General features: G+C 33.4%; 1 protein-coding gene across 2 annotated transcripts in view; it reads right to left on the minus strand.

Moving 5' to 3' along the window:
- Positions 1 to 13,277, minus strand: part of PDGFC (platelet derived growth factor C) — a 211,165-nt gene that overhangs the window by 2,634 nt on the left and 195,254 nt on the right. The window contains exons 4-6 of one of the 2 annotated variants that reach the window (XM_034959316.3): positions 8,429 to 8,636; positions 3,713 to 3,741; positions 3,524 to 3,627 (exon numbers count right to left, since the gene is read on the minus strand). In XM_034959316.3, the coding sequence (XP_034815207.1) occupies positions 3,524 to 3,627; positions 3,713 to 3,741; positions 8,429 to 8,636 (341 nt within the window). Of the gene's footprint in view, positions 1 to 3,523; positions 3,742 to 8,428; positions 8,637 to 13,277 lie in introns of both variants that reach the window. The other variant, XM_003822558.6, reaches the window with a different exon arrangement.

Raw genomic sequence — 13,277 nt, forward strand, 5'->3', positions numbered from 1 at the left:
TTTAAAGACTTAAAAGAAAAACAGAGAATGCATACCTCACTGGAGTATGTGGTAATATCAGAGGTTAATTAGCTAACATTTTTTGAATGCTTACTGGGTGCCAGGCACAATAATAACGTTTTTACATACTTTAACTCACAAGAATTCTATGAAGTAATTTACAATTATTACCCCTATTTTACACATGAGTGAACAGAGGCTTAGACAGAGTAAGTGACACAGCCTTTATCTGTACCTAGCCCAGAGATGAATTATTAGAGAGATAGATAATAATTTTATAGACTCAGAATATCACTGCTCATACATTCTATTTATTTAGTAACTTTCTTCCTGAAGAGATAAACTTCAAAGTCTTGTAATAACTATTAGAAATTATAAACTTTTAAAGTAGTTTTCTCATCTATTTCACAATTCTGAAATAAAAATTACTTTGACTTTATTTCTTTAATGTGAAATTTAACTCAATGGCTACTGAATATTATTTTATATTAGTACTGATTTATTATTTTTGAACAATTTAGTGTGTCAGACTAACTACATTTCAGATATTGGCACTATTCCTTATCACACTCTTGCTACAAATTGTTTCTGGAATGAGGTTGGGTGGGTGGGTAAGATAAATTGCAATATTGGCATAGCCAATGTCTTCAATTCCTATGTCCACCTGTATGCATTTTCCCATTCAGCAAGGAAAAAAACATTACTATGTAAGGTAAAGGTTAGAGAGGCCACCATACACGGTCCTAACAGTCAGGCCAGGCTGCAATCCTTGCTTCCTCTAGCATGCATATGCCAAGATGCATTTGCTGAATCAAAGTCTCCTGTCTTTGTCTGCTGATGCTCATGGAGATTTACAAATAGCAGAAGAATCTCTAATGTTCTAGAAATTTAAGTCCTGGATAAGAAATTCTAATGGTGGAGGACACAATTAGTGTTCTTGTTTTTAATTCGTTTTGAAAGTTTTGACTTTGGAGGAGAAAAGTAGACTTGGAAAATGATCAGCAGGTCCCAGACAATATTAAAGAGGAAAAGGACATAGATTATGCCACCAGAAAAGAAACAGGGCTAATGTTCATCTCAGAAAATTTAGACGGAGAGGTTGACATTAAAATGATAAGTCCATGAAAAGGAATGTCCAGGGAGAAGCTGAGCCAGAGATTGTGGAAGATAGTAGATAAGACACAGAGAGAACCGGCAAGGAACAAATGCTCATGGACCATTGCTCAACACGTTCAAACAAAATGACCTTGAACTTTTGAGAACCACAGAGCACTGGGAACAGGGATTCAGCACTAGAATCAGGCAACTGAATGCTATAGATTTTTAGGTTTGTTTGTGCAAAACAAACAGACATAATGTAATAATGTAAGACTATTATTTCATAAAAAATTAAATATGTAAAAATATAAACAAGATGAAAATTATTAAGCCAAGTAAGAACAGAGAAAAAGGAACAAATATTTTACTATTGTCAGAGTATCCTGTAGATCTTTTGGCCAGAATACCTTTCCTGCTTCAGGGCAAAATTCATTAAATCTTTATTGATCATTTACCATAACCAAAGAATAAGACTAGGCACAGTGAAAAAGCAAAGATGAGTGAGAGAGCAGCTAATATATATTAATGGCATGAAAATTGCCAGGCTTAATTCTAAGTGTTTTGTAAATATCAACCCACTAAATCCTCACAATAAAGTATGAGGGTTGGAGACTCACCTTATAGATGAGGAATTTAGGCACGAGGGCTAAGCAATTTGCTCAAAGTCACACGCAAACAAATGTTAGGTTCAAAACTGGGATGTCTAGCTTTGGAGTTTGTGTTCTCAAGCATTACACTGCAATGTGACTTTTGTTTTCCTTAGCTCTCAATTCAACAGAAACAAAGAAAAATAGACAATAATTTTGAAATAGTAAAAGTTCTCTAATAGAGTACCTTTGAAGCCCTACAGATGCGCTGAGGATGAATTAGTCATGCTAGGACTGGTAGGATACCAGCATTTCAATGAAGATACAACATCTAAGTTTATACATATAAAATTTCCTGACTTGCTTTTCTGAAAATTCTTATGTGGAACTTAGAAAAATCATTAAGAAAATATATTTATTTGGCTAAAATGTCTTCCCACAAAGAGATCCAGTGATTGACACAAAAAGTAAGAATCGTATTAATAACATCATCATGCTACAGTATCTTTTAGTTTTCTTCAATTATTATATCCCATCTCCTCCTCCAGCAGCATCAGGTGCCATACATGTATCAGGAAACCATCCTTCTTGAAAAGTCAACTTTAAATTTTACAAAACCTTTAAATTACACCAATGAAAATCTGCCCTTCTGGCTTCATTTAAAAATTACTTCACGACCTTTACTTTTTTCCACTAAATAAAATAACATGAAATAAATACCTACTTAATAAATAAAATGATTTTTCATATGCATAAAGTGTTCAGTGAAACCCTCATCTGTTAGGTAACCTAAACATGCATGGTTTCCTAAACTACACTTCCTATGACATGATTTTCCTGCCCTTCACCAATATTGTGTTGGCAATTGATAAAGTGGGAAAAAAAGCACTGGATTCGTGAAGACAAGGGACCCTGTTTCCATTCTAGAGCTCGGCTTTCACTTCATTAAGGGTTTCACTGAAATCTTGATGCATATGAAAAATCATTTTATTTATTAGGTAGATATTTATTCTGTATTCTTATTTAATGGAAAAATGAAAGGAAAGGCAGTCATATTGAAATGATGTCAGAAGGGCAGATTTTGACTTGGTCTAATGTTAATGTTTTGTAGAAATTCAAGTTGACTCATCAAGAAGGATGGCTTCCTGATAGAATGATGCTGTATGATGCTGCTGGGGGAGGTGCTGGGATTTAATTGGGAGACTCCATCACTAAGAAAAACATTAAGTGTACAAGTTCTAAGGTTTCCAGGGTTCTAAAAAACAATAATTACTAACATGTCATATTATATTTTCTTTCATTCCAAAGAATAAAGAGATGAAAGGTTAAAACATCCACACAAAGTTTAACATGTTATTTGAAGCAACATGAATAGTACAAAGTTTATTATAATTATGAATATGTCATCTTAGGAGTCTCTGTTGTCCCAAGTAGAAAAATAAATATCAAAGCTCTCCTTTCTCCAAAGTAGACAATAATTTATCTCTGAGCTTGTCTTTGAAATATTTTTCCTTCATATTTTGAAAAGTTTAAAAGTTGAAAAACTTTACTCATTATTTTTCCCTTAGAAAACACTTTATTTTTGGTATGAGAGGCAAAAACTCCACTGACAACTCATGTTATACTACCAGAGAATAAGCTTTCTAAATCCCTAATATCTGGAATTTTAATTAAAGGTGCTAATTTAAAAAAATAAAAACATAAACTATTTGTAGACCTAATTTTTTTCCCCATGAATACTATGTCTTTTTTCCAAACATAAACGCATTTCAGATTCACTGTTTTGTTCTACGACATAAAATACCCGAAGGAAACCAAAAAGAAAATTGTATACCTACCTCGTGGTATTTTTTAGTAACTTTGCTTGGAACACATTGACATTCGTTGCAATTGTGGAGACAACAGGCACAGTTCCCACCACAGCGTTTAACCAGGAGACAACCTGGCCAGAAAATGGTATCGGTTCTCTTTAGTTCTTCCCTTATGGACACTGAGAAGTTACGAGGTGTGCAGCTGTATAATCTTACCTCCTCTGTTAGAAGGTTCAGATCCACCACTATACGGTATAAAAGAAAGCAAAGAAAAATAGATGTTGATGCTTTGAGCCTGAATGTATTTCATTAAGCTCTTTTCATAAAGAAATCTTACGTTATTTCATGAACAATATCCATAACAATATCCGCTCTTATTGTAAGTAGATTTTAGAGATATACAACTACAAATTGGACCTTCTAGTTCAAAGCAAACAAAGCTTCATTATGACTTAGCGACCAGTAAAGAGATGCCATTGTGTAATATTAAGAACAGAGCCAACAAAACAGTTGAAAGCTATAAATAGGAAACTTTATACAGACAAAAAAGGCCACACGTTTTAACCTTAGTAAAAAAAAAAAAAGACATGGAGAACACAGGAGAGAAGAATAAAATGCAAAATGATGAATGCTTTGATTAAAAAACAAGTATAATTCTTAAAAGGATTTTAGGCTCATACAATTAGTGAAGAACAATTTATTGAAATGTGTCAACAGCTCTTTCTATAATCTCTATGGCAATAACCTTCATAAAATATAAAAAAAGCATGAAGAGAATGCACATTTGAAGACAGCTGTGTAGACCATGAGTGAAAAAAAATGACATACTTTATAAGAGCAGAAGTTGTTGGAAGGCAATGCTTCAAATGCATTGAATGATTTCCCATCTTGGAAATTCAGACTAACTAAACTAAACTCCTTCAGATACCTATCCTTCCCCTGCTAATGGGTGGAAGAAATGTTTAATTTATCTAATTTATAACCCCTGCCTCTACTCCTTTAGCAAGTTGGTTAACTATGCTGTTTGTGCTTTATTCTATGAAGAATACCTACTTTTGAGGGCCAAACAAAATATTATTTGTTGCAGTAAATCCTCAAAGAACCATTGTTTTTAACTACAAAATGATTCTGCCTCAGGAAAATTATATCAAAATAACATGCCATGTTCAATGTGAATTTATACATATCACATGAATAGTAGGTAATTACTATTAGGATAAAGACTTCTAATATAATTTATTTTCTGCCTTACATCTCTGCCTATTTTTTTCCCCTAGAAATATTCAAATAAAGCAATTCCAATGAGATTGAATACTTTCAGATAACATATATGCCTTCAGGGTTTTTTTCTCCTAATAAAGTTTTTTTAAAAATTTAGAAATATTATCTAAAATATAATAAACCTACTTAAATACCTTTCCACTAATATGGATAACACAGACATGAATGAAAAAAAAGAAAGCTATTTTCTGGTTAAAGATGGCTTCAAGTAGAAATAATCATGATGTAATCCAATCTTTTAAATTAAAAGCTAAGTTTTATTAATTTTGAAGTGACAAGGTAAGAATCAAATGCTTATTTTCTTGGATTTGTTATACATGTGATCAGGTGTTTTTAATACTTATATTGTCTTAATTGTCTTTGATAATTTAAGTATTTTAAGAAACGTATTATAAAATTATGCATAGGTAATTGTAAATTAGAAATGTATGTAAATTATATGATAGACTAAAACCTGAGTCAAGTATAGGAAAGCACCAAAGAAATCCTAATTCAATGAGTCCATTTCAACACCTTATTCAGCTAAAAAATTATTTTTCTAACTCAAGGGAAAGTCATTGTTTCATTTGGCTACTGAAAGATTTCTTTTTAATCGGAAAATGATCCTGTGAAGGCAAAGCTTTTAAATATTTAAAGCAAATCCTTCTTTCAAATGCTCTGAATAGGCCAACTTATCCCTAATAAAAGTAATGAGCTCATTATGCTAAATGGTATCACATATTTTACCTGGTTTCATTTTGCTGATCTAATAGTATATGCATACATTCCTCTTTAGTTGTTAAAACTATATATGAGCTTATTTGAAGCTTTTCTCTAGTATTTAATGCCTGGGCAAGGAGGAAGAAGACTTAAAATATGCACAAACACAAAATCTGGTTGCCAAAGTCTTCAATGCTTATTTAAGAATTATACTTCTTTAGAATGTGAGTGAAGAAGCTCTCAGCTCTCAAAGCATATTCACCTATGTCAAGTAGTTTTAAATATGCTATTTCATGATAATAGAAAATGAGATTGTATATGTTCCCTTTAAAATGTTTACTTAACCACAATAAAAGGTTAGACAGATTTCCCAAGTGAACTAAGTTGTGATACCTGCTACAATGTGAAAATTTAAACACACTTTTAACTTAGCTTCCACTCATTTATCATGTTTGACACAAAAGTCAAAAGCCCTTTTTACGTACTAGTTAAGCTTGACTTAGAAAATACAGTATTTTTTTGTAGCAGTAGCAAGGTATGAATGAAAACCCTGAACTAGAGGAAGAAAGTGAAAGAAAAAAAAGTAAAGCATTTATGCAGTCCACAGTTTTCTAAAAATATAACTAAGGATTTTAAATTTGGCATTTCATTTTGAAATTTATGCTGCCTACTGCTAAGGCTTCAAACGCATATAAGCTTCGTTAAGTTAAGTCATATGTCATACATTCTTGAAACATTGTATAGTACTTTTAGGGGGGGAAGGCAAATAAAGAGAAAAACGAAAAGAAGAAAGAAAGATAATGTACCAAAGCATACTTTTTGAATAGCTTAACTATAATAATATTAAAGAAGTTTCCCTCTGCCAAATATTTGTAAAAGTTGGTCTTCAGATTTTTTTCCTTTTCATAATTATCTCCTAAGAAAACAAATACAGGTATTAGTTTGTTTTTCTAAAGAATGCAGATTTTGAGCACATCACCAACCAAAATCATTATTTTTAAATGCAAATGTCATTATACGTTTTGCTACAAAAAACAGTAATATTTTTCTTTGTTAGTTGTTCATTCTTTTAAGATATTCAGTCCAAAGATAGTCTATTACTGTAATGTAATCTGAGGGTGGTCTTTCTAAGATGAATGTGGTAACACTGTGATGTTTATTCTGTGGGAAATCTATTTCAATGTCTAATTAGAATCTTTTAAAAGTTTGACTCCTTATTCCTTTGTAGAGATACTCTCAGGAGGGGAGTTGGTTTTGTCTATATAGATGTTATCCCACACCTGTATTTTAGTTTATGTAAAGTTCCAAAAATGTATACTGCTTTTCTCACACTTACTGCATGCTTAAAAAGTTAATAAATTTGGAAAACTGCAAAGGGCTTCAATTTTGAAAGTGTTAAATGAATATCTGAAAGATCTGTTCAGCTTCCGATGCTTTTGAATGCAGGCTAGCCTCTGGCCAAATCTTTCAGCACCAGGCGTACATTTTCAGGCATAAAGGCTTGGCTAGAAGGGAGGTTTTTAGGCTCAAATCCAGAAATCAGCTGTCAAAAAACTAGATCTCAGTTTAGAACCTGATTCACTGCCCCTGCTTCTTACAGATCAACATGATAATCAACTTCAAATTTGCTAACAAGGGCTCTATTCATGGATATTTCAGCTAGTCTTGCAGATCTTCATCTTCCTGTTCCTAAGTGGGAGGGAAGGGAAGTGTTGCTCGTAAGTTATTCATCAAGTTATTCATCAAGATCAAATCTTATAAATATGTAACAGCTTTCAGCATCTGGACAGGACTCAACTGCCCAGGCACTTGAACACTGATTTCAAATATTGCCAAAAGGAAACCACGTCTGTTGGCATAGTGAAATACCAGGGCTGGGCAAGTCTGAACATGACCTGCTGAGATTAAAGCTCATGATCCAAAAAAGCTGCAACTCTTAGAGCAGGAAAGGACAGGAATCGGGTTTCCTTCTGACAAGGTTTAGAAGAGCAAGTCTGGTGCAATCTGCCCTTGTGAATGGCTCAAATTAACCGAACATTGTTCCTTTCATATGAATTCTCTAGGCTGTCATTGCATTCTCCAAAGCAGTAGATTTCACTGTTTCTGACAGACTAAAACAGATATTTTGAGTGCATTGTAATTAAACAGTTATTTCTATACGTTTTCATTTGTGTCTGCTATGGATGCTTTCCAATTCCAATGTTACTAAAAAAATTAGGTAATTTTATAGAAAACTCAGTTAAGATTATTTCCAATTTCTTGGCCATGCAGAATTAGGTTTAATTAACATCACTTTCACTCTTAGAGAAAGATACACCCATATGGGCAAAAGTGATTATTTCAACAGCAAATTTATATAGTTAAAAATTATTATGGTGTGGGTTCTTTTAGGTTCTTGTTTTCTTGCTATGAATCCTGCCTTGAAAACTATGAATTCTATTTTATGTTGGGTTGTTGCCATTTTTCATACTTTTTAGAATTGTCTAGGCTTAGGAAATGCAAAGTCATATAATACTGACCCATGGGAGATACTGTAGACAAACATTTTTGTAGAGGATCCCCTTTTTCTATCCCTAACCTGGTTTTGCAGCTATGATAATTTCTTTTGAGTCCCAAAATCAACATATTCCAAGTATTAGGTTTGAGTAAGCAGTGATTTTTGTAAAATGCAATGAAGGACTTCATCAAAATGATATTTTTGAAGATAATATATAACTGGAATTTTCAGAAGTATCCCCCTTTCAATTTTCCACACCCACTGGGTTATAACTAAGTTCCTCCTTTTGTATATATTATTATTCAAGATATAAATATGCTCAAATGATAAGAAAATGTATTGAATATATCACTGATGAATTTTAAACTCTACCCTTTAGAAGCTGTGGCAGAAGAATCTGAAACATTAGCTGTTAAGAAAATTAAATGAGGTTCTAATCTGAAGAGGGAGCTTACCTCTGGATTTTCTTCCAAAAACAAAAGCCTTGCCAAGAAGTTGCCAAGTTGGCTTATATAGATCTTCTAAGTCCAACTGCCATCTCTCTGGTTCAAGATATCGAATAAGGTCTTCCAAGGTACTAAAGGCAGTTATAGCATTATTAAGCAGGTCCAGTGGCAAAGCTGAAGGGGGTAGCACTGAAGGACTCACAGCTTCTGTGAATTGCTGAAAGTAAAATGAATCCTGTGTTAACTGTTTTAAAAACGACAATGTATTCCTTCTGGACATATGCAAGAAATTATAAAGACTAAGGCTGGAAATATGTGTGAAGGAAAATTGTACTGAATCCAGTTAGAAATAACTACTCTGCAAAGACTTCATGAAGATGAACTCTGATAGATTTCCTGTAAAATCAATGAGAAAGACATTAATTTTCATTACCACCAACCGTGAGGGATATGGATATCTTTTGGTCATATAAAAGAATTAAAAATATCTTCATAGTTCAATTATAAACTTAGAATGAAAACTATAATACAGTTTACCAAATTTTCCTTTTCTTTTCCACTTTTCATTTTCCTTAATCTGAAAAATTACCTGGTAGTTATGCAAATTAGTGTCACATAAATTAAAAATGGAATAAGAAATAATTAACTCAAAAGATCTAGAACAAAATAGTTAGAAATCATTTGACATTAAAGAACTTATTAATCAAGATAGAAAATATCTAAATCATAAAAGATCAGCTTAATAAATTGCCAACAATATATTTTTAATATAAAATGCCTAATAAACAAGATTAAGAGATCGGAGGGACACTGGAGAACACACTGACAAACTATGTGACTGTCATAAGATTAGTATCCAGAATATACAAACATAAAGACAAATGCAATGGAAGAAAAATGGGCATATTACAGATAAAAAGCTTGAATGGTCAATAAACATATGAAAATATGCTGAACTTCATTATCAGAGAAATCCAAAGAGAGATATTATTTCACATACGAAAAAAGGATACTTTTTCACACAGATGAGACTGGCAAGAATTTTAAAAAGGATTACTGAGGATGTGATTAAATTGGAATTCCTCTGCTCTGCCTGCAGAAGTTAGTGTACGTAGGCACAACACTTTAGCTGATGTAACTGATAAGCACTGAATATTCTTTCACTTATGCACATGGAAATATGTTCAATGATTAGAAAGACTGGAAGCAATCTAAATGCCCACGTATAGGAAAACACTAACACATCGGCTCTTCCTTTTCATTCTCATTACTTCCATCCTGGGCTCCATACTAAAAACATGTACTATAAATAGCAGCTTCTAACCTTATCTCCTTACCTTTAATCATTTCTCTCTCCTTTTGTTCTATGCTGCATAATCCTGGGTTAATCTACTAAATAAGATATTACTGATCCTATGATGAATTTGGACAAATGCCTATGTGATTTCTCATCTGGAGGATAAAATCCAAATTCCTTACACAGCATTCAGAGCCCTCAAAAACTGACCTCTGCTCACCTTCCACTCTAATCCACTACTCATCAGAGACATGCATATTTTGTTCCAATCGGTCTAGTCTCTTCACTGACTACTGCACATATAATATCATCTCAGACTTTGTAATTTATGCTAAATCTGTCCCCATACCTGACATGCAAAAACTCTCCCCCCGTTGATCCACATCATAAATCTTTACCATTACAATGACCTTTTCAAAAATCCAATTCATCCATGAAACCTGGCACAACAAGGTCATCACTGTCCCACAGCCCTCTGTGGGCTGCTCTGTGAGCACTTGGCTTGAAGAGCAGAAGCTGCCCAGTAAACTAGGAAAAGGAGCACCTTTCCTCTGGACAGGCACAACCCTCGTGGGGCTCCTGGCTTTGTGGGTGTCCTGCTGCCCACAGGGAACATTCTTACAGGGTATAATCGGCAGAAATGAACGTGGCAGCCTTGGGCCAACAATGATTTCATCCTTTTTTTTTTTTTTTTGTTTTTAAACAAAAGTTTATTGAGTAACTACAGTGTTCCAGGGCCTGTGTGTGCATTATGAGAAAAGCACAGTGGAATGACAATGTCTGGCCTCCTTCCTTGCCTGGATTACTCACATGTACTTTCCAAGTCTCCACTCAGCTGTTACTCCTTTCATCTTTTTGTTTTTTAAATAAGTTTTATTTTGTATATTTGAGGTTTATGACATGATGTTACAGGATAAACAAAGATACGCAAAGATACATGGAAAATGTGTAAGTACATATATATACAGTACAATGGTTACTATTAAAGACTTAATTTCAATAATGTCAAGGATCTGGCTAAAATATTAGGACTAAGATATTTTCTAATTATTTTATGATATTTTTGCTCTACCCATTAGTCTGTTAAACTTTGAGAGTAGGAACTAAATCTAATATGTTTTTATTACCCAGTGTTTTCTATAATTGTCCAAGGAACACAAAATTGCTTTGACAGAACTATGACTGAAAACTCTATTACAGATATAAACATTGATCTAAAAACGGTTTTAATTTTAATTTAGCTAATTAAGTTACTATTGATTAAATTTATGGTGTAAAAAGTTAACGCAAATTTTTGCATATTTCAAAAATATAAGCCTATATATGTATACAAATGTTTTATAAAGTAAAAATTAAGGGGTCAATAATAGTCAAAGAATAAGTATTATTACAAATGGAAAGTTTCAAAATCTGTACAGATAAAATAAGTGGTTGCTAGCAAGTTAATACAAAAAGTATACATTATTTATTAAATTGTCAGGGTGCAGATGTATATTTTAAGCATAAAATATAATTGTTATGTAGGCTAATTTCAATTAGACTGTAATCCAAGAATGATTTGGCTTATTTTGCTTCCAGTCTGTTGGAGACTGTCTGAATAAAGCATTTCTTTTGAAGTAATACAAAGTTCTAACTGAAATTAATATTGCTGAGATGCAGTTCAAAATATTAACACAAAAGAAGGCAAAACAAGATAAGCCTGTAATACTGGGCAAACAAAAGATGCACACCTTAGGTCCAGTGAAGTATCTGCAATCTGCATGCCCATCCCTTCAAATGTGAAAGGTTGGGAGAAAAGCATCTTCTGTTACTGTATGTATAGATCAGTTGGTGTTACAAATCTCTAAGCTTCTAAATATTAAAATTAAAATTTGATAAATTTAGAAAGACAACTCTTTCCCCACCACACCCCACACACAGTGGTCCCCACCCAAAAAACAGGAAAGAAGAATGAACATAAGTTCCCGGGATTCAAAGAATCAATCCCTGGACAGAACAGGGGAAGTGGTGCTTCTATTTAAGGGCCTTCTCATGACTGTCCCTCCACCCACTGGTTCAAGAAAGGGCCGAGTTGTTCAGTTTCAAAGTTCTGCTTTTCTAAGTTGTTTAAAGGGACTCTCAGAGAGAAAGGGGGAAGCAATGAAAAAAAGAAGTTATAGAAAAAAAAAGTCTTTGAATTTTTAAGTTTTACTTTTCTCTCTAACAAAGTAACACTGTTCATTACAGACTAATAGCATTTTCTCCCATAATTAGTATCTAGAAAATTCTAACAATACTTTTGATATTTAAAAACACTTATGATTGGGCTGTTAAACTGGTTAGAATATGCAAAATACGCCTTGACTTGGATTTTCACATTTCCTGTTTATGTCTTTTATTCTTCATAAAAATATGATGGTGTACTTTTAAGCTATAGGTTGTGCTAAGACAATTTAGTGGATAGCAATGGACACAAACCGGAAGCAGAGTTTCTTGGTGTTCTGCAATGTAGACAACTAAACCAAAACCCTTATTCAGCCAGAGAAAAGCTTCTGTGTTATCACCTGCAGGGCAGTAATGACAACCTTGGTGAGGGTGTGGCCCTAGCCTAGACCCTTTTAGGCCTATTACTTTGTAAGGACAGGTTGTCAAAGAGCAGAAAAGCATCTACAATCTATGTGATGAAGTGTCCTGCCAAACAGTACATTTCTAAGATGTCAGCTCCATGAGATAAGGATCCTATGCAAAATCGGGTCTTTAAAATTCTCTGATGAAAGTTACTCTGAATGACAACATGATAATGAGAGAACTATGATCAGGAGTTAAGGAACTGGACTCTAAATCCCAGAGATACTCACATGTAGGGAAGAGAGTTTGACTAAATTGCATAATCAATCTGTGCCTCAGTTTCCTCCACTACAAAATATGGTAGCTATATTCAATGACCTTCAAGTTTCTTGCCAGCTTTTACATTTAAAAATTCTACTTAATTATCAGATACAAGAGGGTCCAATACAGCTACAGCAAAATTATCTTGAGAGCTTCAAAAATATAATAAACAACTTAGTAAGTCTATAATGGGACTGAACTCTGTTTTTTTTTTCTTTTAACTCTCCTTGTTGTTTTAGCAGATGAGTGAGTTTTGGGAAACACTGCCCTGTGGTACAACTGTGGGATAATTCTACATTTACATATATATATAAAATTTTGAGAGTACATGAAGTTTACCCTGCTCTTTATGACATCAAATATCCTAGAAAGGCATGTCTGGCTTATAAATAGAAGCAGTATGGTCCTAAAAATCTGAAGGAAACAGGTCCGTGCTTAGAAAACTGACACCAAAAATGTTTAAATGAATATAGACACATGTTGTATTATGGGCTGAATTAGAGTTCACTCAAAATTTCTATTCTACTAAAGTCCTACTCACAGTATCTCAGAATGCCTGTATTTGGAGACAGGGTCTTTAAAGAGATCAGTAAAATAAGGTAATTAGGGTGGACCCTAATCTAACATGATTGGTGTTCTTACAGTAAGAGAAAATTTTAACATAGACATAGTAGAGAGGGAAGACCGTCTGAA

The sequence above is a fragment of the Pan paniscus genome, chromosome 3, assembly GCF_029289425.2.
Source record: "Pan paniscus chromosome 3, NHGRI_mPanPan1-v2.0_pri, whole genome shotgun sequence".
Classification (NCBI taxonomy): Eukaryota; Metazoa; Chordata; class Mammalia; order Primates; family Hominidae; genus Pan; species Pan paniscus.